Source organism: Hyperolius riggenbachi, chromosome 9 (genome assembly GCF_040937935.1).
Source record: "Hyperolius riggenbachi isolate aHypRig1 chromosome 9, aHypRig1.pri, whole genome shotgun sequence".
Classification (NCBI taxonomy): domain Eukaryota; kingdom Metazoa; phylum Chordata; class Amphibia; order Anura; family Hyperoliidae; genus Hyperolius; species Hyperolius riggenbachi.
Genome location: NC_090654.1, coordinates 285,632,454 through 285,658,332, shown reverse-complemented (window position 1 = coordinate 285,658,332; position 25,879 = coordinate 285,632,454). Strand labels below are relative to the sequence as shown.

General features: G+C 45.8%; 1 protein-coding gene across 1 annotated transcript in view; it reads right to left on the bottom strand.

Moving 5' to 3' along the window:
* The window catches only part of GMFB (glia maturation factor beta), a 33,588-nt gene that overhangs the window by 5,305 nt on the left and 2,404 nt on the right, over positions 1 to 25,879 (bottom strand). Inside the window, exons 2-5 of the mRNA XM_068252384.1 lie at positions 6,448 to 6,544; positions 3,666 to 3,715; positions 1,565 to 1,614; positions 138 to 220 (exon numbers count right to left, since the gene is read on the bottom strand). Coding sequence (XP_068108485.1) covers positions 138 to 220; positions 1,565 to 1,614; positions 3,666 to 3,715; positions 6,448 to 6,544 — 280 coding nt within the window. The remainder of the gene's footprint in view (positions 1 to 137; positions 221 to 1,564; positions 1,615 to 3,665; positions 3,716 to 6,447; positions 6,545 to 25,879) is intronic.

Here is a 25,879-nt window from a genome sequence, read left to right as displayed (position 1 = left end):
ATCAGCAGGGCTGCCAGGCAACTGGTATTGCTTAAAAGGAAATAAACATGACAGCCTCCATATACCTCTCTCTTCAGTTCCCCTTTAACCATGCTCTGCGATGTGACCCCAACACAGGAAGCAGCAGCCAGACTTACCTACAGGACTGGAGAAGATGAAGCACAGGGGGTAGGAGACCCGTCCGTCCTCATGCTGGTACTTATAGCTGTACACTATGAATGTGAGCCGAGGTTAAGGAAAACAACAGCTGGATATATAAAGCAGTAAACGAATCACACACACAGACAGGACACAATGGGCTTGATTCACAAAAGTGTAAAAGCTTGCGCGTGTAAAGTTTTGCGTGCACCGCTTCGCGAGAAAAATCAGCTGCTTCGCGTGCTAGGTAGCGTGATGAGCATACCTTGCACGCAAAGCAGCTTATTTTGCACGAGAAGCGGTGCGCGCGAAACTTTACGCGCGCAAACCCTAGTGTGCATGTGCAAAGCTTTTAGGCATGCTAACTGTGTTAGCACGCTTTACTGAATCAAGCCCAATGTATGCAGCATGAAAAAAAAAAAAAAAAAGCGCAGGGTTTACAGTTAGTAGAATCTCGCTACAATTAGCGATATTCTTCTACTGAATTTCCATAGCAGAATATTGGTAATATTTACCGATATTTTTCTATGGCTAAACCTAACCCTACTCTCATACAGAACCCTGCCTCTGCCGAAACCTAACCCTAAGAACCTCTCCCCGGGTGGTGCCTAACCCTAAGACTCCCCCCACCCCGTGGTGCTTAACCCTAAAACTCCCCCCCCCCCCCCCGGTTCTGCCTAACCCTAAGACTCCCCCCATCCCATGGTGCTTAACCCTAAGGCCCCCCCCCCCCCCGGTGCTGCCTAACCCTAAGACTCCCCCCACCCCGTGGTGCTTAACCCTAAGACTCCCCCCTTCCCCCCCCGGTGCTGCCTAACCCCAAGACCCCCCGCCCCCACCTGGTGGTGCTTATCCCTAAGACCTCCTTGGTGGTGCCTAACCCTAAACCCCCACCCTGGTAGTGCCTAACTCTAAGACCCCTGCCCTGCCTGGCAACACGCGTCTGATTGGCTGCCCAAAGCCAGGAGTGCTCTGTGCATGACGTCACATCTACGTAGTGCACATGTGCAGAGCGCTAACAGCCGCACAATCAAGAGGAAAACGGGGGGTTGTGAGCAGTGGGCATAAAAAGAGCTTCCTACATGTGCCTGCTCCCCAAATTTGTACATTTTTAAGAGCGCTAAGGTACCCTTTAAGTCTATAATAAAGTAGTTTTGCATAGCGAGAGTGATGGATTGCCAGACACCTTCTCAATGACATCAGGGGACACACCTGTGCGCACGCTAGACTTTTACAAATGACTCCTGAAATCTGAATGTGATCTGGTAAACAGCGTTATTTCTGATTTATGTAAAATAAAACTCTCTGGCATTCTCTCCGGTTTTCACAAGTAGACCCCATCCGTATCTGCGGTCAGCTGATCAGCAGCGCAGGCCACCGCAGAGATTCCAGGTGTGGATGTCGCTATTCACATGTGAAAGGATATCTGGGCTGCCTCTCCGGTAGCTCGTCTTTCAGCTCATCGGGGGAGATGCCCTGCTCACAAGAGAGAAGAGACAAACAGCAGCAATTAGTAGGGCAGGTCCCTGGCTGCAGTAATTGCAGAGCCCGATCAGCCCCGGGGAATAGAGCGAGGCTGGGATAATTTAATCACAGCTCTGTAAGAAACTCAGCTATAGAGAGAGCTGTGCTGCTCAGCTGCCATGTGTGCCCATACGCTCTGACGGCTGAGAGTGCCCATACGCCCTGAAGACAGAGTGTGCTGTGCTGCTCTGCTGCTACGTGTGCCCATACGCTCTGACGGCTGAGTGTGCTGTGCTGCTCCGTGTGCTGATACGCTCTGACGGCTGAGAGTGCTGTGCTGCTCCGCTTCTACGTGTGCCCATACGCTCTGAAGACAGAGTGTGCTGTGCTTCTCCGCTTCTACGTGTGCCCATACGCTGTGACGGCTGAGTGTGCTGTGCTGCTCTGCTGCTACGTGTGCCTATACGCTCTGACGGCTGAGTGTGCTGTGCTGCTCTGCTGCTACGTGTGCCTATACGCTCTGACGGCTGAGTGTGCTGTGCTGCTCTGCTGCTACGTGTGCCTATACGCTCTGACGGCTGAGTGTGCTGTGCTGCTCTGCTGCTACGTGTGCCTATACGCTCTGACGGCTGAGTGTGCTGTGCTGCTCTGCTGCTACGTGTGCCTATACGCTCTGACGGCTGAGTGTGCTGTGCTGCTCTGCTGCTACGTGTGCCTATACGCTCTGACGGCTGAGTGTGCTGTGCTGCTCTGCTGCTACGTGTGCCTATACGCTCTGACGGCTGAGTGTGCTGTGCTGCTCTGCTGCTACGTGTGCCTATACGCTCTGACGGCTGAGTGTGCTGTGCTGCTCTGCTGCTACGTGTGCCTATACGCTCTGACGGCTGAGTGTGCTGTGCTGCTCTGCTGCTACGTGTGCCTATACGCTCTGACGGCTGAGTGTGCTGTGCTGCTCCGCTGCTATGTGTGCCGATACGCTCTGCCGGCTGAGTGTGCTGTGCTGCTCCACGTGCCAATACGTTCTGACGGCTAAGTGTGCTGTGCTGCTCTACGTGCCGATACGCTCTGACGGCTGAGTGTGCTGTGCTGCTCCACTGCCACGTGTGCCGAGACACTGACGGCTGAGTGTGCTGTGCTGCTCCACTGCCACGTGTGCCGATACGCTCTGCCGGCTGAGTGTGCTGTGCTGCTCCGCGTGCCGATACGTTCTGACGGCTGAGTGTGCTGTGCTGCTCCACGTGCCGATACGCTCTGACGGCTGAGTGTGCTGTGCTGCTCCGCTGCCACGTGTGCCGAGACACTGACGGCTGAGTGTGCCGTGCTGCTCCGCTGCCACGTGTGCCAATACGCTCTGACGGCTGAGTGTGCTGTGCTGCTCCGCAGCTAGATGTGCTGATACGCTCTGACGGCTGAGTGTGCTGTGCTGCTCCGCTGCCACGTGTGTTGATACGCTCTGACGGCTGAGTGTGCTGTGCTGCTCCGCTGCCACGTGTGCTGATACGCTCTGATGGCGGAGTGTGCTGTGCTGCTCTGCTGCCACGTGTGCAGATACGCTCTGATGGCAGAGTGTGCTGTGCTGCTCCGCTGCCACGTGTGCTGATACACTGACGGGTGAGTGTGCTGTGCTGCTCCGCTGCCACGTGTGCCGATACGCTCTGATGGCTGAGTGTGCTGTGCTGCTCTGCTGCCACGTGTGCAGATACGCTCTGATGGCAGAATGTGCTGTGCTGCTCCGCTGCTAAGTGTGCTGTGCTGCTCAGCTGCCACGTGTGCTGATACCCTCTGACGGCTGAGTGTGCTGTGCGAGAGGAGACTGCAAGGGGTAATGGGTGGGGCAATAGCACAGGGGTGACTGCCGTGGGGGGGGAGAAGTGGGGACTGCAAGGGGGAATGGGTGGGGAAAGAGCATGGGGGTGACTGCTGTGGGGGGGGGGAGCAGGGGAGACTGCAAAGGGGAATGGGTGGGGCAATAGCACGGGGGTGACTTCCGGGGGAGGGGGGGGGCAGAGGGTGACAGCACAAAGTGACTGCAAGGACTGAGTTAGATCCGGGAAATGACTGACCTCATGTTCCTCTTCTAGCACCACCAGGCGTCGGTCTTTGTCTATTTTCACTGGAGAAGAAACAAGAGACATCATCAGCAAATAATCCTACATAGGCTGTACACAGAGGTGGACGATCACATGCTAATATTATATCTCAACCGATGCAAATTTTGGCCAACTTCATTCTGCTTGGAAATAGACCAGACCGAATGCTTTTACTTGTCCATTTGTGAGCTGCATAAATTAGTGATTAGCTTTTCTGATGGCTCTGTGCAAGGTCAAAGGACAACTGAAGCATAAGGGATATGGAGGCTGCCATATTTATTCCCTTTTAAGCAATGCCAGTTGCCTGGCAGCCCTGCTGATCCTCTGCCTCTAATACTTTCAGCCACAGACCATGAACAAGCATGCAGCAGATCAGGTGTTGCTGACATTATTGTCAGATCTGACAAGATTAGCTGCATGCTTGTTTCTGGTGTGAATCAGATACTACTGCAGCCAAATAGATCAGCAGGGCTGCCAGGCAAGTGGTATTGTTTAAAAGGAAATAAATATGGCAGCCTCCATATCCCTCTTGTTACAATTGTCCTTTGAAGGTTCAGCACATACTAATTCCATTTCCTGTACAGCCAAACATTCCCTCATAATTCACTAAAGTCCAGTCCGGCTTCATATTACACTCAGGCTCACAGTGGGAGGCTGTGTGGCCCGGAATATAACAGGAATGCTATGGAACCAAAAAGTGGTACCGCACTTTACAGCAGCGTTGGTGTCTCATACAGTGAAGCATACAGTGAATGCAAAGTATGCTTCACTCTACTGTTAACATGCATGTTGTGCAGCAACTCTCTGCATGCAGTGCGTTACCATACCGCAACCTGTTACAAATCAGTTGTTACACTGCACTGCTTCACCGTGAGTGGGGCCTCAGGCCTTTTCTAGGCCCCTTGAAGTACACTTTAACCACTTGCCGACCAGGGGATTTTTCAATGATCGGTGCTGCGTGGGCTCTACAGCCCGCAGCACAGATCAGGATTGTGCCAGGGCGATCAGACTACCCCCCCTTTTTCCCCACTAGGGGGGGGGGGGGGGATGTCCTGCTGGGGGGGTCTGATCGCCGCCGGCTGCATTTGCTTAGCGGAGGAGGGCTCTTCAAAGCCCCCCTCCGCAGCGTTCTCCGCCGTCTCGCCGCTCGCTCCCTCCCCCTGTGAGCTGCGCAGGACGGATTTCCGTCCTGCACATTGAAGGATAGGCTTCAGCCTATCATATGCCGGCGATCCCCGGCCAGAGATCGCCGATCTGCCTTACGGCGCTGCTGCGGATTTCTTCCCCGCCTGTTTACATTTTGCCGGCGAGCCGCGATCAGCGGCTCTCCGGCTGTTCACAGAGACACCCTCCGTGAACTGACATGGAAAGGCCGTTTCCATGGTAACCCGCAGACGACCAGTTTACGCCAATCGGCGTTAGCTGGTTGTCAAGAGGTTAAAGTGGACCTGAACTCTTGCACAGGACACAGGGAAAACAGAGAGAAATGCAACCTGTGTGTTTTTAGAATGTCATTTGATCTCTCAGCTGTGTCAGCACAAAAATTCAGCAGCCCTTGGCAAGCAGAACTAATATGTAAACACAGGATGTTAACCCTATGTCTGCTTCCATGAAAGCAGGAAGTAGACACACTGCAGACTTATTGCAGGATTTGTATCAGCTGTAACAAAGAAATGTTTTTCTGTTAAGGTTATTAAGCTGTTGCTTATCTTTTAGCGCAGAGAGGACGTTCTGAGTTCAGGTCCGCTTTAAAGCCATTGCAGGAACTTCCCTAATCTCTATCCACGGTCAGATAGTGTAAAGGGGCCCATACACTGGACGATTTCAGCCATCGATCGATCAGAAATAGATGGCCGATCGATGGAAAGTCTAGGTCGATCGGCTGCTGGCAGCAGATTGATGGCCCACAGAGTTGCATTGGATCTAATGGTGCAATAATGCATTTAGATCAATTTTCAATAGATTTCCAATTGATTTCATTCTGAAATCTATTGGAAATCTGGTAGTGGATGATTGGTGTCAGGACACCTTCTGGGGAAAAGACACAGGAAACAAGAAACACGGGAGCCCAATAGTGTAATATGTTTAGTCACAATTGTCAATGTAGAAGATAGGAATCTACTCACAAGAGTGGGTTGCAGAGGGGCAACCGACCACAGGAAGCAGGTGGAGACAATTAACCCGACTCAACTCGGGGAGGTCACTAAGGACCTGGATGCGGTCGCTCTCCTTGGAAAAAAAGAAGGGAGGCAGATGTCCACCGTGGGGTAAACCACATATGTTCTGCCTCCACCCCTCACACAGGTATCGTATGGGGGTTAGGGATGCACTAAATGGTTTAAAGAGGCGCCCTGGTGGTATATAAAAGCGTTTAAAAGCAGTTTTAAAACCGATAAAGGTTTGAGGTTGCTTACCTCAAGGACGACAAATCTTTGTAGGGACAAAAGATTTTATTGGTAGCACAGGCAACGCGTTTTACGGGGTCTGAGCACGCTTCCTCAGGCCAATAGCAGTGCCAGGCCAATTGAAATAGCAAGCTAAGGGAGCCTCTCTCTTCTATTGGAAATCTGTTCCTAGTGTGTGGCACAACATCAGATACATTCCTGTCAGATTGGACCAGAAAGGCATCGGACAGGAATCTATCTAATGGTCCAATCTTATGAAAATCTATCAGTGTATGGCCACCTTAACAGTGTTTGGCCTGGAAACCTGTATTTTCACACCTCTGTGCAGCTGATAGGAGAGAGTTACGTACTGATAATAGCCGCATTGCTGGTCTCTTTGCGGAAACGGAATTTCTTCAGCTTCTCTACCAGTTGCTCGTCCACCTCACACACAACCAAGGACTCACTCTGTAAGACAAGACAGGCATAAATTCATGGCTGCGATATCCGGTGAGCTCAGGGCTGACTATCGGTATACAGTGTTACATAGTCTGGTTGAGAAAAAGAAAGACTTTGATCCGTCAAGTTCAACCAGGAGGAATAACAAACCCTTCCCTGAACCCGCACATATCCCTGTTGATCCAGGGGAAGGTGAAAAACCTTACAAGGCCTGGGCCAATTAACCTTAAAAGGGATCATTCCTTCCTGTCTCCAGAAGGCAGTCAGATAGATCCATGGATCAACTCTCCCGGAATGACCTAGTAGGTAAAGCCTTGGATACCCTTCATTCCAAGGAAAGCATCCAAGCCCTGTTCAACCACTACGGTATATCTACGTCCTTTGTGACTTCATAAACGCCACAAGGACGTAGATATACGTCTTGAAGCTGAAGCAGCGCTGTGCTTGATTGGACATTGCTCCTGTGAAAAACCTCAGTCACTATCAGCTGCAGCACTAATTGGTGAAAGGGCATATATGTTCCCTGAGCCAATAAGATTTAATTTTTTATCATTAAAAATACTTATATTTTCTCAGTTCATACTGAAAAATACACACTGTAGCATTATTTCATTGCATGCGCAGTACTGTCACGCCGGCCGCCGTGATGACGCGACGCGGCCGGCGTGGTGACGACTGACGTCATCTTTCCGGAAGAAGGAGCCCGACACTCGGTCCCAGTGTCGCCGGGAGCCATTTCTGAGCAGGGCCTGGGAGAAGAGCCAGAAGGACGCCTAGGGACCTCCCAACCTACGGTGGGCTGGAGAAAGCCCCAGGTAAGTTCAGATTATGATTTTATTTACTGCTCGGAGTCCCTTTAAGTTTTGTGATAAATGGTTGAAATAGCCAAACAAAATTTGTGTTTTTTTAATTTACAGTAGTGCTTTTAATTTTAAAAATGGAAATTGGTTAAACTAAGAAATGTGTTTTTTTTAATTTTCCCCTCTTTTTTACATTAAAATACATAGAAAACAAAATTGTTCAAGGGAAAAAATGCCATAGAATGAAAGCCTAGGTAGTCTTAAAAAAGATATATATTTCATTTAGTTGTCATAAGTAGGGATAAAGTTATTGTTGATTAAATAGGGACATAGCTAAAATGTCAAAACTGCTCTGGTCCATAAGGGGGAAATAAGGTCTGGATGCGAAGTGGTTAAATGTAGATAGAGTTAGCCGTAACTACTTCCTGAGATATTCCAGATTTTACCCACTCTCACTGTGAAGGACCACTTTCTAAACAGATGGCAAAACCCTTTTCCCTCCATACACAGATCCTGTCCCCTTGTCCACAAACCTAGGGACAAAAGCTCATCTGCCAAGCTTATATATTGCCCTCTGATGTAGCTAGTGTTCAGCACTAAAAATTAAAGGATCTCTATTGGGAAAAATTGTACATTTTAAAATACATATTGATAGAAAGTGAAATGCAACAGAATTTTTTTTTCTCCTATGTCAGAATCAGAATCATTGGGTCATGCCCGGAATTGGGTTTGGCACAATACATAGCTCAGAGGTGCAGTAGGTCAAAGAAGATGCCGTTTACAGGGCTACAGTAAAACATAAAACAGTGATAGGGAAAAGCATAATACATACATACACACTATAACAGCAGCACAAAAAACATAGTGAACACAATAAGCTCTCCCGAAAGTGGCACGAGAAGACACATATGATCAGTTCAGTGCAATTAACATTGTCCGTTTGACAGGTTGCCCGAGACCATTACTCTAGTCAAAACTCAGCAGGTGGTGGAGCGCTAATGGCGGGTGGAAAAATGTGGAGGGAGTTCAGGAGGTTAACAGCCGAAGGGGGAAAAAAAAAAAAAAGTTCCTATGTCTGGTGGTCTTGGTGGATATGACCCGCAGCCGCCTGCCCAGAGGTAGTGGGCTGAAGAAGCGGTGAACTGGGTGAGAAGGGTCACTTGCAATCTTCAGTGCCCTTTTGCGCAGTCTCGTGTTGTACAAGTGGGCAAGAGAGGGCAGGGGACTCCCGATGATCCTCTCTGCCGACCCGATGACCCTCTGTAGTTTGTGCCCGTCGCTGGCGCTGGCACCCGCGTACCAAACCAGGATTGAGGAGCAGAGGATTGATTAGATTGTGGAAGTGTAGAAACATGTCAGAATCTCCTGGGCCATGCCAAACTTCCTAAGCTGCCGGAGGAAGTAAAGTCTCTGCTGGGCCTTCCTCTGAGTGGCAGTAATGTTGGGCCTCCAGTTGAGGTCACATGCGATGGTAGTGCCCAGGGGGCGCGCGCAGGACACTCTAGACATTTCTGTACGTCACTGTCGCTTACAGTAGGCAGTCGAAATCTGACAGGTTTTGAACTAGTCCACCTCCTCATGGGGGATTCTCCGTATTTCCTTTATTCTTTAGAAAATAACTATGGAAAGGATCTATATAAGGATACTGGCCAGCCTCCCTACTCGTTTGCATAAGTAGCTAGGACAGACAACAATAAAGGACACAGCCTCGGAAGAAGCGCTGGTTAGCGCGAAACGGCTGTCAGGCTGCTTGTGGCCACTCCCACTGATCTGACCAGTTTTCAGCAACTTGGTATGTGACTTCTTTCACTTTACTCTGTATGTGGAATGATCTACAGGGCGATTAGGCCAGATAAACATCCATCATTCATGCGGTATAAAAGACAGAGGATCAGCAGAACAGCCGGGCAACTGGTGCTGCTCAAAAGGAAAAAATATGGCAGCCTCGATATCCCTCTCGCTACATTTGTCCTTTAACTTTTCTCTAATAGCGCATCAGGGATGTCTGTATGGCGGATATTGTGGTGAAACCCCCACAGTGTGATGTCATGACCATGGTTCTGAGGCTACGTTTCCACTGTAGCGTGACATTTTCGCCTGCAATAACCCTGGAAAAAGCTCCATTCACTACCATTAGTTGGCAAATAAAACGCACAAGTGGAAACCTAGCCTGACAGTTTGCTGTCTGTGAACCTTGTTGCATTGTGGGAAATAAATGGCTTTTTCCAACTGCCAAGCAAGCCGTATCCCCTCTGTATATAGATCTCTCAGTAATGACATTCTGCAGAGATCTCAACAGGAATAAAGAGGTCAGCGGTACGGCGATTGCACGGATACTCATGGTGCCCTTGCAATCTGTAAAACATGCGCAATTTACATGCGTTCCAAAAATCAGACTGAAATATTCAGTGAAAAAGGCCCCCAAATTTAGTCAGAACCATGAGAAATAATACAAATAAACCATTTATTTTGGTGCCTCATCCTACACCTCCATGTTTTGTCAGCAGGAGAGAGTGTCGCTCGCGCAGTAAAGAAAACTCAACATTATAACAGCAAAGTCCCCAGACTTGGTGACTAATACTGCGCCGTTTGCAGCCATCTTAATTTTACTGCACTGCTGCAAATCCAAGCTTGCCAGTCAAGCCAGCAGGGGAGCTACAAGATATGTCACATTTTTACCTACAGTATATATATATTTCTCACAGTATAGTACTTAAAATGATAAACTATTATTCATTGGAACCCTAATATCTACGCAAAACTACAAAAAGTAAAAAAAATACATAAGCAATTGGAAAGCTGAAAAGTCTATGCAACACCGTGCACTGTTTCACATACCCATATTAGTGTTATTTGTATTTTATATAGCACTGACATCTTCTGCAGCACATTACAGAGTACATAGTCATGTCACTGACTGTCCTCAGAGGAGCTCACAATCTAATCCTACCATAGTCATAATCTAATGTCCTACGATATTATTATTATGTATTTATATAGCACTGACATCTCCTGCAGCACATTACAGAGTACATAGTCATGTCACTGACTGTCCTCAGAGGAGCTCACACTCTAATCCTACCATAGTCATAGTGTTATGTCCTCCCATATTATTATTATGTATTTATATACGGTAACACTGACATCTTCTGCAGCACATTACAGAGTACATAGTCATGTCACTGGCTGTCCTCAGAGGAGCTCACAATCTAATCCTACCATAGTCCTAGTGTAACATCCTACCATAGTATGCAGGTAGCAGTGGGGATGAGCAGGTCCAGCACAGCAGATCTGACGTGTGCGCGAAGTATAGAATGGGATCTCTGATACCCTTGTTCTGCAGGCATGTGAAGCTGAACTGATCAATGTTACTGTGTTACTCTCCTATCAATCACCTAACTGTAACCGATCCCTTTATTGATAAATCTGCTTTACCACACCCCGATATTAACCCCTTCCTGATGCCCAACCTTACCCTCCTCTATAACGTAAAACTTCCCGCTTGGCACCTGACGCTGACATCCTGTGCTGAAGTCTATTGAGAATGGGTGTGCAGTGTGTGGGAGAAATCACATTAGGCGTTAATCTAAGTTTGTATGGCCTGGGTACTCTAAAGTACTAGCCATAGTACTAGTACTCTAAAGGATTAGCCATAGTATGCCAGGGGAAAAAACACATATATAAGTAGATAAATACTTGATCTACTTACATAACACATGTATTGTACTGTCCACGTTTGATTTCAGTGAATGTTATATAGTAAATGAAGAGAATTTTGTTCCTGGTGGGAACCATGTCTTTTGCCCACAGCTGAGGCTAAATCCTGATGTCATTTCTGCCCTTTACTTTTTTTTTTTTTCTTTTCTCCTCCAATCGCTGAGTAACCTCAGCCTTGCTTGTAAAACACAAGTGAGTAGGGGATCGTGTTTCAGCTAGGCAGGGAAATAAATGGAAGAGGAGGAATATATTATAGATAAAAAGAACTCCCAGCATGCAACTGTTTGGCACACACTACTAAAGGGCCAGCGCTCCTAAGGTATGTGATATCTCCAAATCATAACAGAAGAAAAAGTTCTGAATGCAGGATTAGCATCTTTATCACTTAATACACTCAGACCAGTTGCGGTTGAAATTTGATTTTTATGGTGACAATCCGGCTTTAAAGTGGGATGGTCACCATAAAAATCAAATTTCAACCGCAACAACTGGTCTGCGTGTATATAAGAGAGACTAAGGCGAACAAAAATTGCTATTTTTCCCTTCTAGTTCACTTCAGGAGTCTCAGTAGAGGTAAACCGCTGCATCCCGCGGCAAAACGAGGAGTTTATACCCCCCAAATCCCCGGGGGACAATCCGGACGGCGCTTCCTGGAAGAGGCAGAGCCTTCAGCTGTAAGCTCTGCCTCTACTGATGTCAATCGCCATGGATCTCCGCCTCTCCCCGCCCGTCAGTCTTCCTTCACAGAGAGGATTGGGGAGAGGCGGAGATACACACGGCGATTGACGTCAGTAGTGGCAGAGCTACAGCTGAAAGCTCTGCCTCCCTGGGCAGCACAACCAAGAAAGTTGTGGATGTTTGCCCCAGATTTGGGAGGTATAAACCCCTTATTTTGCCGCAGGGTTTACCTCTACTGAGACTCCTGAAGCGAACTATGAGGTAAAAATAGCAATTTTCGTTCTCTTCAGCAGTCTCTTTAAGTGATACAGATGCTAACCCTGCATTTAAAACTTTTTCTGCTGTTATGGTTTGGAGTTATCACATACCTTAGAAGCACTGGCCCTTTAATTGCCATTGCCAAACAGTTGCATGCTGGGGGTTCTTTTTTAACCTATACTATATTCTTCCTCTTCCCTTTATTTCCTCTCCTAATGACATAAGACAGTGCACTTCCTAGTATAGACCTCAGTGGGAGGGTCTGAAGACTCTGGGAGGAGGGCGGGTAACGAATACACAATTAGCAAGAGGAGAAAAAAAGAGTGAGGGAGGAAATGTCGTCAGGAGATCAAAAGGTAACCAAGATGGAAACTGCCTAGTATAGGATTCTCTACTTCTTTACAAAATTCCCAGGAATCATAACGTGGACAGTGCAATACATCTGTTATGTAAGTAGAACTAGTATGTATCTACTTATATACAGTATGTGTTTTATATTTCTAGGTTAGTATGGGTGTCACTTGTTCTTTAAAGTGTACCCAAGAGGAACTGAATGTGGGGGAGGGGGGGGGGGAAGATACCTAAGAAGAGAGAAGCTTCTGGACCCTGCGAAGGCGTCTCACATCCTCCCAGCTCCTCGCAAAAAATCAGACACGAGCTTGTTGGATTAGCCATAGTGAGCTCCCTCCTCTCTTCATGCACAGGTGTACTGCGACTGTACAAGTAATTCCATGTCTGCGCAATAAGCACGAGCCTTTAATGGCCGAGCTACTGCACAGGCACGATAGCAGCGAGTCCACGCTCATGGAGGAAGAGGAGTGAGGCCGTGACCTTTAAATCTAATGGAATTCTTAAAGTGTAACCGTCGGGCATAAAATCAAAAATCAATTCTTTATTTTTATCTGGTAAACAAGTAATACGGATGCTAACCAGGCAATCCAAAAGTTACAATCTCTTTTACTTTTCTTGTTTATAAATGATTATTCCCCAGTTTACCTGACTCTTATTTGGTACACACAAAGGAAGTTGCAGGGCATGCTGGGTTGTCTTTTTGCTTCTTTATCCCCTCAGACTAAACTAATGTACAGAAGCAAAAAAGGACAACCCAGCATGCCCTGCAACTTCCTTTTTGCGGCAACGTACCAAATAATAGTCAGGTAAACTGGGGAATGATCATTTATCAACAAGAAAAGTAATAGAGATTGTAACTTTTGGATTGCCTGGTTAGCATCCGTATTACTTGTTTACCAGATAAAAATAAAGAATTGATTTTTGATTTTATGCCCGACAGTTACACACACAAAAAAAAAAAAAAAAATGACGTAGATAGGGAAGGCTCTGGGTCCTATAGAGTATTCCTGCTCCTCTCTCGGTCCCCTCATTCCAGCTCTGGCTCCCCTGTTTGAATCCCCCACCGTGGGAGGCTTTGGAAAGCCCGAGTGCTCCCGAAGACAGGCGACTCCATACTGCTGGCGCCCGGTATGGAGCAGCCCGCCTTCTGGAGCACTCGGGCTTCCGAAGTCCCTCACTGCGGCAGAAAGCAGTACTTGACCAATTGGTGGAATACTGCTACGGGGAGCTGGCGCTGTAATGGGGACAGAGAGGAGCGGGAAGGGTCTATAGGACCCAGAGTCTTCCCTCTCCTTAGGTATCTGGTTCATATTTTTTTTTACTTTTTTTTTAGATTCCCATTTACTTACCAAGGTTGAGGGAGGATCCAGACACTTTACTTGTACTCATTGCTGCTGCCCGGGACCTTCTTAAAGGATACCCGAAGTGACATGTGACATGATGAGATAGACATGGGTATGTACAGTGCCTAGCACACAAATAACTAGACTGTGTTCCTTCTTTTCTTTCTCTGTCTGAAAGAGTTAAATATCAGCTATGTAAGTGGCTGACTCAGTCCTGTCTTAGACAGGAAGTGGCTACAGTGTGACCCTCACTAATAAGAAATTCCAACTATAAAACACTTTCCTAGCAGAAAATGGCTTCTGAGAGCAAGAAAGAGGTAAAAAGGGTGAATTTCTTATCAGTGAGGGTCACACTGTAGTCACTTCCTGTCTGAGTCAGGACTGAATCAGCCACTTACATACCTGATATTTAACTCTTTCAGAGAAAGAAAAAAAGGAACACAGCCTAGTTATTTGTGCACTAGGCACTGTACATACACATGTCTATCGCATCACGTCACATGTCACTTCGGGTATCCTTTAAGAGGGTCCCGGGCAGCAGCAATGAGTACAAGTAAAGTGTCTGGATCCTCCCTCAACCTTGGTAAGTATCTATTTTTTTGGCCGAGGCACACACTAGGCCAGTGATCTGCAAACTTGGCTCTCAAGCTGTTAAGGAACTACAAGTCCCACAATGCAACGCAGGAGTCTGACAGCCACAGTCATGATTCATAAAGGCAAATGCATTGTGGGACTTGCTGGAGGGCCAAGCTTGCAGATCACTGCACTAGGCGAAATCGCATATGCGTTTTCCACTATGTGGCATGGAAAGCGTACATGCGATTCTGCCTAGTGTGTTCCTACCCTGAAACTCACCTGAAGTCATAATATGGGGGCTGCCATATTTATTTCCTTTTAAACAAAACCAGTTGCCTGGCTATCCTGCTGATCTGTTTGGCTGCAGTAGCGTCAGAATCACACCAGAAACGAGCATGCAGCTAATCTTGTCATATCTGTCAATAATGTCAGAAACACCTGCTCTGCTGCATGCTTGTTCAGGGGCTGTGGCAAAAAGTATTAGAAGCAGAGGATCTGCAGGGCAGCCTGGTAACTGGTATTGCTTAAATGGAAATAAGTATGGCATCCTCCATATACCTCTCACTTCAGTTGTCCTTGAAAAGGACCACTACAGCAAAAAAAGTAAGCAGTTAAAATCTGAGCGCTAGTTCTCTCTACGAACACAAAACACAAATTGCGATTGCAATCTTACCGTAATTTGCATTGAGAATCCCGTTCAACGGAACAAGAATCATATCGCAATAGCCCCAAAGTGCTGCGATTTAAGCAAAACGCAAACTGCTGCAGTGAGAATGATCCCATAGGAATACATTAAGCACTTAGCTGATCGCTAGCAATCAGCAAAGCGCGTAAGTGTCAACCAGTCCTCACAGAACCAACAGGTTTTGGACTAGTCCATCTCCTCACAGGGGATTTTCAGGGCTATGTTTGTTTTCAAAAGCATTTCCTGAACGGAAGTTGCTAAGTCTAATGGTGGCCATACACGATACAATAAAAATGCTCGATTTTCCCATTTATTCGATCTAAATGATCGAATCGAATGAAAGTCGAAAATATTTTTTTTTTTTCGATCAAGAAATTCGAACGATTATCCCGTTTTTTTGAGAAAAATCTGATCGGACATGCTGGAAAAATCTTTATATTCGGTCTAACGGAATAAAAAAAAGAAATGAAGGATTGTACAATGTATGGGCACCTTAATAAAGAACCTCCAGACTAAACATCTACTCAGCAGAACTGAAAAGGCTTGGTGTTTCTTTTCACAGCATCAGAACTGTTTATCTTACCAAAGCATCATTTTTAGCTGCACAGAAGCTAAGCTCCGCCCCATCAAATAAAACTGCCCGGGCTTTTTTCCCCTGATGCTGTGCAAACCATGATGGGATTTCTGATGATGATGTTCACATTGCCTAGCAACTGGGAGGGGTGATCAGGACACAGGACAGTTGGAACTGTGTCTCATGCTCCCTGTCACCTCCTTTCAACCAAAAAGATGGCTACCCTCATGAAATCAAACATTTTCCTGTTCTTTTAAAGCAGGGTGGGTAAGAGATATTACCTAACTATTTTAATTAATACAACTAATGTAACTTAATGACAGTATGTTTGTTTAGGTGACAACATTGTGTTCAAGTGAGTAGGGAGGTTGGCTGGTATCTTACTATTTTGCCAGTTAAACTGCCATTCATGAAATGCTTTTAAAAACAAAGCTAACCCTGAGAATCCCCCATATGGAAATGGAGTAGTCCAAAACTTGTTAGCTCCGTCAGATTTTAACTGCTTACTTTTTACGCTATAGTGGTCCTTTAAATTTAAAGAGCTTTATGACATCATAAAGCTTCCGCACAGAAAAGTCAAGAGCTTGTCACCAAAACCATGCACATTTATTGCAATTTTCAGCAGCCTGGAGCTGCTGGTAAGTCCAGCAATCTGCATAAAATCTGCATCAAGGAACTTTCCGGCTCGGGCTCACTTAACAGTTTTGTGCGCATTTTGCCATGAGCAGGGAAACTGCCGCATTGCCCATCTGACTGTCCATTTTGGAATTGCACGGTGTGTGCTTTCCTTTCCGTTCTGAGTTTGTGTTTTTTTCTACATTTCAAAATTAGACGGCTTTTTGGTTTCTCCTGCATGACATGCACATTCCTGATCACAATGTCTTTCGCCGCAGTACGAAAACTTGCAAACCAACGTGAAAAATCAAATTTGGAAAACGCAATCACAGAATGAAAGCAGAGCACCGAAAACCTACAAACGCCTGCAAAATTTCAGTCACATGTGCGCTCTGCCTTTTTTCATTTCTCTGTCGCCCTGCAATCGCTTTTTATTGGAATCATTTTTTTCGTTCATTTGAAATGTTGGGTTTTGTTACAAAATACAACAGAATCAAAAATGCACAATATGTGAGGGGAAAAACAAAACAAAAAAAAACAAAACAGAAAGTTGTCCGTTTTTTTTTTCCAAAGCAAAGGAAAAAAAAAAAAAAAGTTCCTGGTTCTTACGCTGCCCATTGACTTCAGTTACATGTGCTGTGGTGCGCATTTCCTGAACTACAGTCAAGTACTACTTCCTGCCGATTCTGACAGGCACAATTTGCATCCCAATAAGCACCCGCAATCAGCGCATGCAAACCACATCAACTAACACAGATAACCGATTACACTCTTGTACTACAAATCCCCAAATCCGCGTTGGCGTTCTACGAAGACATGCGGTTGGCAGGGAGAAGGGGGGGAATCACTGGAGGACGTGCAGCATGAGTGAGGAACCATCAATAACTAATTCATTTCCAATTAGGCAGCAAAGCACAAAACAAACAAAGCGAGGTAACGATAACAATATGAAGTCATCCAGGTGCAAATACAGGCTGCCCTGCAAAGCAAACAATCTCTCCTTTCATGTCCGTACAAGAGAACCTGCCAACAACACGGAACTAGACAGACAGCATGTGATCACCAGCCAATCACCTGTGAACGCGAGGGGCACACTGATAAACTCGCGCAGAGGTATGGGCAAACTTTTAAAAGTAAATCTGGGGTGGCAATAAAAAAAAAAAAACAGGAACTGTAGGGAAAATAACAATGAATAAAATTGCCTATTTTTTTACAATATTAATTTATAGATTATTTAGTCAGGGTTTGCCCATTGTAAGATCTTTCCTCTCCTTGATTTACATTTACATCACTGGTGATCACATCTTCAGTCCTGTCGGTTGATCTGTACAGAATGTTCATTACTGAGAGTTCTATGCACAGAGGGAGATTGGCAGTTGGAAAAAGCTGTTATTTCCCACAATGCAAAAGGAAACTGTCAGGACCATGGTCATGACATCACACTGTGGGAGGGGTTTCACCACAATATCAGCCATACAGACCACCCCGCCACCCCCACTCCCTGATTATCTATTGGAGAAAAGGCAAAGATTTCTCATGGGAAAGGGGGTATCAGCTACTGATTGGAATGAACTTAAATTGTTGGCTGCAGTTCCGTTTTAAAGGGAACCTTAACTGAGAGGGATATGGATGTTTCTTTTTAACAATACCAGTTGCCTGGCAGTCCAGATGATCTATTTGGCTGCAGTAGTGGCTGAATCACACACCTGAAACAAGCATGCCAATAATCCAGTCTGCCGTCAGTCAGAGCTCCTGATCTGCTGCATGCTTGTTCAGGGGCTGTGGCTAAAAGTATGAGGGCCCATTCACACCAGAAGCTCTTTTCTGAGCGTTTTGTGATTAGCGGTTTTTAAAATCGCTTCCATAATTCACGTTCATTAAAATTGCGGTAAAGTTGCGGCGATTTTCACATATGCGAACACGAAATTGCTATTTTTCCGCAATTTTTACTGCGATTTTAATGAAAGTGAATGGGAGCGATTTTTTAAAACCACCTATCAATCGCAAAATGCTCAGAAAAGCGATTCTAGTGTGAATAGGCCCTTAGAGACACAGGATCAGCAGGAGAGTCAGGCAACTGCTATTATTTTAAAAAGGAAAAAATCCATATCCCAGTGTTCTCCCCAGGTTCTTTCAGCCGGATGCTCCACCCGGCTAGTTTTGATGAGCACCCGGCTGTCATTTGCTCACCTCCTCCTATATTATAAGCAGAGTTGCCTACAGAATAGGCAACTCTACCTGCATTTTCTCATATTGTGCCACCCGGCTACTTTTTCATGCCACCCGGCTGGAAAGAATTTCTGGGGAGAACACTGATATCATTCTCAGTTTCGTTTCCCTGTAAGTAAGAGGGTATCCCACACTAGGCTTCTCGCTTCTTCCATCAGACCACGGCGGCTGCCCGGGACCCTCTTGAAGAGCATGTCTGACTCCCTCTTCAAGCAAGAGAACGGACATGCTGTACCTGCGCAGTATGCTCACCCTCACACGTGAAGAGGAGCACGGCCACAAAACATATACCACAAGCTTGTGTCACGCATGGCACCGCTGGGGGCCAGAACTAGCAACAAATGTAGCAAACAAAACGATTCCCTGAAATATTAACAATTGGGAGGTACAAAAAGACTACCCTTTCTCGGTGTTCCACCGCACCAATATGAACCACAATCGATTACAAGGCTAAATAAAGTTCAAAAAATTCCAGGAAACCAGCAAAACTGACCATGAAACTTTTTCTTCTTTTTAATTTGCAAAAAGTATAAAAGTGTACAAAAAACTTCGGTGCATCATCAATACATCCATAGACGTGTTCAATGCAAAAACAAGTGGAAAACAATTATTCAAGGCAGGCGAGAATGATTTTGTTTCGATGTTTCGAGTCCCAATACTCTTCTCCAGGCCTTCATAAATACAAAGTGTATCTGAATATCACAAACTGACAATTCAAGCAAAAAACATCTGGGCAAGGATTAAGCAGGGCGCACTGCCAAATAGATGCCAAATACGGTAGCCACATGGGAGCAGGACAGCCTAGGATCACCTTGTTTTATCAGTTTATGATATTCAGATACACTTTGTATATATAAAGGCCTGGAGAAGAGTCACTGCGAAACAAGTTGACGTCGCCTGCCTTAAACCACTCTGCATCCAGACCTTGTTTCCCCCTTATGGACCACTGTAATTTTGACATTTTAGCTATGTCCCTATTTAATCAGCAATAACTTTATCCCTACTTAGCCACCTGAGGACCACAGGCTTAAACCCCCCCTGGTGACCAGGCTATGTTTAACATTTTAGTGCTCTGCAGTTTTAACACCTTGCTGCAGAGCCATACTACTTAGCACACAAGCGATCCCCCCCCCTTATCTGCCCACCAACAGAGCTTTCTGTTGGTGGGCTCTGATTGCTGCTATAGGGTTTGTTTTTTAATTATTTTTTTTATTAAAAATTACAATTTTTATTTATGTTTTACCCCTCCCTCCCCCCGACAGCCAATTTCAGCGATCTCTCTCATAGGCATCAACCGATGAGAGCCAATCGCTCTGTGAGCCTCTCCAGGGGACAGACGAGTGACACGGCCGTCCCCAGTACATCGCTGATGTAGATCGCAGCACTGTACAGTGTAAATAGCCATCTAACAGTCTGTTAGGCTGGTAGAATGAAACAAACCACACCCCCAGGACCTGACACCAATCGGCGTTAGGCGGACGCAAGTAGGTTAAGACACCGAAATAAAATATATAACGTTTGTTTTCAAGACTAGGGCCACATACACACATCAGACCATAGTCTTTGGAAACTGAAAGATCACAGACCAATCTTACCACCCTTCATGTAGTATGAGAGCCACACCTACACAGTCTATTCTATGGAGCTGCACTCCACATCAGACAGAAATCTTACCCCCTTCCATGTAGTATGAGAGCCATACTACACACTCTATTCTATGGAGCTGCACTCCCCATCAGACAGAAATCTTACCCCCTTCCATGTAGTATGAGAGCCACACCTACACAGTCTATTCTATGGAGCTGCACTCCCCATCAGACAGAAATCTTACCCCCTTCCATGTAGTATGAGAGCCACACCTACACAGTCTATTCTATGGAGCTGAGCTCCCCATCAGACAGAAATCTTACCCCCTTCCATGTAGTATGAGAGCCACACCTACACAGTCTATTCTATGGAGCTGATCTCCCCATCAGACAGAAATCTTACCCCCTTCCATGTAGTATGAGAGCCACACCTACACAGTCTATTCTATGGAGCTGCACTCCCCATCAGACAGAGAGCTTACCCCCTTCCATGTAGTATGAGAGCCACACCTACACAGTCTATTCTATGGAGCTGCACTCCTCATCAGACAGAAATCTTACCCCCTTCCATGCAGTATGAGAGCCACACCTACACAGTCTATTCTATGGAGCTGCACTCCCCATCAGACAGAAATCTTACCCCCTTCCATGTAGTATGAGAGCCACACCTACACAGTCTATTCTATGGAGCTGCACTCCCCATCAGACAGAAATCTTACCTCCTTCCATGTAGTATGAGAGTCACACCTACACAGTCTATTCTATGGAGCTGCACTCCTCATCAGACAGAAATCTTACCCCCTTCCATGCAGTATGAGAGCCACACCTACACAGTCTATTCTATGGAGCTGCACTCCCCATCAGACAGAAATCTTACCCCCTTCCATGTAGTATGAGAGCCACACCTACACAGTCTATTCTATGGAGCTGCACTCCCCATCAGACAGAAATCTTACCCCCTTCCATGTAGTATGAGAGCCATACTCTACACAGTCTATTCTATGGAGCTGCACTCCCCATCAGACAGAAATCTTACCACCTTCCATGTAGTATGAGAGCCACACCTACACAGTCTATTCTATGGAGCTGCACTCCCCATCAGACAGAAATCTTACCCCCTTCCATGTAGTATGAGAGCCACACCTACACAGTCTATTCTATGGAGCTGCACTCCCCATCAGACAGAAATCTTACCCCCTTCCATGTAGTATGAGAGCCATACTCTACACAGTCTATTCTATGGAGCTGCACTCCCCATCAGACAGAAATCTTACCCCCTTCCATGTAGTATGAGAGCCATACCTACACAGTCTATTCTATGGAGCTGAACTCCCCATCAGAAAAAAATCTTTGCATGATGCTGCACACACAGATGCTGTACAGACACAAAAGATCAGTATCTGCAAAAGATCTGTTCCTACCAAAAATCCATCCCTGCAAATTGCAATGATAGTCTATGAGATCTGCAGATCATCGTACACACATGATTTAACTGACATTCATCTGCAGATCAAGCAATCATCCACAGATCTGAAAATCCATCCTGGTGGATCTGATCTGCAGATGAATGTCAGTTAAATCATGTGTGTACGATGATCTGCAGATCTCATAGACTATCATTGCAATTTGCAGGAATGGATTTTTGGTAGGAACAGATCTTTTGCAGATACTGATCTTTTGTGTCTGTACAGCATCTGTGTGCAGCATCTTGCAAAGATTTCTGTCTGATGGGGAGTTCAGCTCCATAGAATAGACTGTGTAGGTGTGGCTCTCATACTACATGGAAGGGGGTAAGATTTCTGTCTGATGGGGAGTGCAGCTCCATAGAATAGACTGTGTAGGTATGGCTCTCATACTACATGGAAGGGGGTAAGATTGGTCTGTGATCTTTCAGTTTCCAAAGACTATAGTCTGATGTGTGTATGCACCTTAAGGCCCAGTGCACACCAAAAACCTCTAGCAGATCTGCAAAACGCCAGAGCTTTTTGAAGCAGATTTCTGAGCCATTCTAGGCATGTTTAGAGAAGTTTTCTACACATGCCTATCGTTTTTTGGAGCGTCTTTGTGTAGCAGATTTCATATATTGTTACAGTGAAGCTGTTACTGAACAGCTAATGTAACAAAAACGCCTAGAAAACAGCTCTGATCTAGCGTTTTTCAGAGCAGTTTGAACTTTTCCTATACTTTACATTGAGGCAGAAACGCTTCTGAAAACCGCAAAAGTGCTGCAGGACCCACGTTTGCGGTTTGCTAAAAACCTCAACCTCTTGGACAGCAAGAATGACGAACAAAGAAGTATTGGAACGTATAAGACCAGACATGTCACTGGAAGGCAAGATCACCAGACTCAGACTCCCATATTTCGGCCACGTGATGCGATCAAATTCCTTAGAGAAAAACCTAATGCTGGGACTGATCAGTAGCAAAAGGCGACAAGGCCGCCAGAGAATTGGCTTGATACCATCAAAGCTGACACAGGATTGAGCTTAAAGGAATACTATCGATGTATGCATTTATTTTGAAATGCTGTATGTTGTAGCACACATTAGGGCAAGTACTAGGAGCAATTTGATTCCTCACACAGCTGTTCCTCTCAGCTGTAAAATCCTCAGTCAGTTTTGGCGTCAGTGTTGGATACAAAATGTATCTAATACTGAGCTCCCAGAGGGCTAGACCATGTCTCTGCACAGGGGAGTTGCTATCAACTCCTCAGGTATAGTTTAATTATCACCTTTCTGAAAGAATCTTGTTGATATGGTGGTAAGGGGTTAAAGATTCTAGCAATGTGTGTTTATTATCTTTGCTTCTCTTTACTGATAAAGATACTAATAATGCTAATTGTAGACAGTGGTCTGCCCCTCTCAGCAGCTTGTAAAGTGGATGCAGCCTGGAGTGAATCGCCTCAAGCAGGCAGCCAGTCTGAGTGTAAACACATAAACAAACAGCAGCAAGAAAAGTCTTCGTGCTAGCCCACTGAGTGTAGCCACTTCCAACAACTTATTAAATCACAGGAATGAATGCACGGTTCTGCTCCTGACGTTGGGAATGTGCAGCAATCTAAATGGAAAAGGAGCGCTCCATAGTGCATTACTGTGTAAAGGTTTTTAATCGCAAGATAAAAATATATACTCACAAGATGCAAGTAAATATGCGCTTATCGGCGGATCACCACCGCTAAACCTCCCCTTGGCGGTTCGTCCTTCCGCCTCTGTGGCCAGCAGTGCGTACTCCGGTCGGACGGTGCTCGTCTCGCTAGGGGGTGGGCGGGGTTTGGTCCTGGCGTGCCTACAGCGTCATTACGCGTTTCGGCGCTTCAGCGCCTTCGTCAGATGACGCTCTAGGCATTGGCACGCCTCTTATACACACAGCCATCGCCTAGGTAACGGCGGCGGCGGCGGTGTGGGAAAATAGATGCGTGTCTGCATTAAAAGTGTCATAATGGTAAGGGCTGTGGCAGGGGAGTGGGAAGAAAGGCTTTGCAGCATAACTATAAATAAAAGAACTGGCCACAATGCTTCGGACTCCCCGCTCACAAAATAGCATAAAAAGTTAAAATAATAAAAACATACATAAATTGGTCACACACATAGTAACTGACCAGGGGAGGGGAGAAACCCCCCTGGCACAGACAAATACATAAATCTAAGCGACAATAAAATATGGCAAAACTTTACATTCATGAAAACTTCTTCTGGGAAAAAAACCCGTGAATGTAAAGTTTTGCCATATTTTATTGTTTATTTATAGTTATGCTGCAAAGCCTTTCTTCCCACTCCCCTGCCACAGCCCTTACCATTATGACACTTTTAATGCAGACACGCATCTATTTTCCCACACCGCCGCCGCCGCCGTTACCTAGGCGATGGCTGTGTGTATAAGAGGCGTGCCAATGCCTAGAGCGTCATCTGACGAAGGCGCTGAAGCGCCGAAACGCGTAATGACGCTGTAGGCACGCCAGGACCAAACCCCGCCCACCCCCTACCCCTAGCGAGACGAGCACCGTCCGACCGGAGTACGCACTGCTGGCCACAGAGGCGGAAGGACGAACCGCCAAGGGGAGGTTTAGCGGTGGTGATCCGCCGATAAGCGCATATTTACTTGCATCTTGTGAGTATATATTTTTATCTTGCGATTAAAAACCTTTACACAGTAATGCACTATGGAGCGCTCCTTTTCCATTTAGATTGAGTGTAAACACAGACTACTGTTATAGCTTGTTATATTCCAGCAATATTACAGCTCATTTAGTTACCTGTTACCACCTCAGATCAGCCTATTTCTCCTCATATCTGCTGCATGCTGTGAGTGACACAGTGACATATATTTGTGAGCTGTGTGACAGAGTAACCAAGCAGCTCAGGGTGACCCAAACTACTATGAGCTGTGTGAGAAATGAATTTTTAAGCAGGGATAGTGAGAGAGAGAGAACTGGGTGAATAAATAAAGTGCCCCTAGCACTAGTGGTAATGTGTACACTAATATAGAGTATTAAAAAAAAAAAGTCGTTTCAATCGATAGTATTCCTTTAAGGCAACTGGCAGAAATGGTACAAGATCGGACAGCATGGAGAGAGCTAACCCATAGAATCACCAAGAGTCGGACACAACTGAATGGATAACATCATTATCAAAAACCTCAAACCTCTGGTGTGCACCATCCCACTGAAATACATTAGCCAACCTTTTTTTTTTTTTTTTTTACAGGCGGAAGCGGTTTGTGGAACACTTCAAAAACAGATTGGTGTGCACCAGGCCTAACTAGGCTTTCATCCTATGGTAATTTTTCTCTTGGACAATTTTGTTTTTTTTATGTATTTTCATGGAAGAAAAAAATTAAAAACACACATTTCTCAGTTTTACCAATTTCAGTTTAAAAATAAAAAGCACTACTGTAAATAAAAAACACATTTTGTTTGGCTGTATCTACCGTTTATCACAAAACTTAAATTATGTTCCTATCACAATTCATGGTGAGGAAATGTGATTCTGAAATAATGCTGCGGTGTGTATTTTTCACTATGAACTGGGAAAATAAAAGTAATTTTATTAATAAGTAATCTTATTGGCTCAGGGAACATGTATTCCCTGAGCCAATTAATGCAGCAGCAGATAGTGTCGGAGGTGTGCACAGGAACAAGCCCAATCCTGCACAGCACTGCTTCTGCTAAAAGACGTATATCTAAGTCCTTGTGGCTTTGATGAAGTCACGGAGGACATCGATATACCGCAGTGGTGGAAAAAGTGGTTGTTTAATAGGGTGAACATGTCTATGGATATATTGATGCACTGACGTTTTTTTGTACACTTTTTTCATATTAAAAAGAAGAAAAAGAAAACTATTCAGACTGATCAGAACTGGTTCAGAGAGGAATAGATTCACCACCACACACAGCACTTTGATTGTCTATTGATCCCAGCAAGGTATCTACCAAAAATTGACTGAACCTCAAACAGTTCAACACTAGGACTATCTCAACAAATGCTACTGCCCTGCAGTGTCATGTCATGTGACTAGCATGATGTAACAATACCAGAGGGATGTCATGTGACTAGCGTGATGTAACAATACCAGAGGGATGTTGTGTTGCTTGCATAGTGCAATTATGTAATTTTACTAGCATGATATAATTATACCACAATTATGTGATGTTACTGGCAGGGATGGGGTGGGTGCAGGGAGTATCCCTGAGGTGGAGAGGGTGCAAGGAATCTCTCTGGCTGGGTAGGAGGGTGGGGATAGGCTGCAGGGAGTCTCTCTGGTGAGGATAGGCTGCAGGGAGTCTCTCTGGCTGGGTAGGAGGGTGGGGATAGGCTGCAGGGAGTCTCTCTGGTGAGGATAGGCTGCAGGGAGTCTCTCTGGTGAGGATAGGCTGCAGGGAGTCTCTCTGGTGAGGATAGGCTGCAGGGAGTCTCTCTGGTGAGGATAGGCTGCA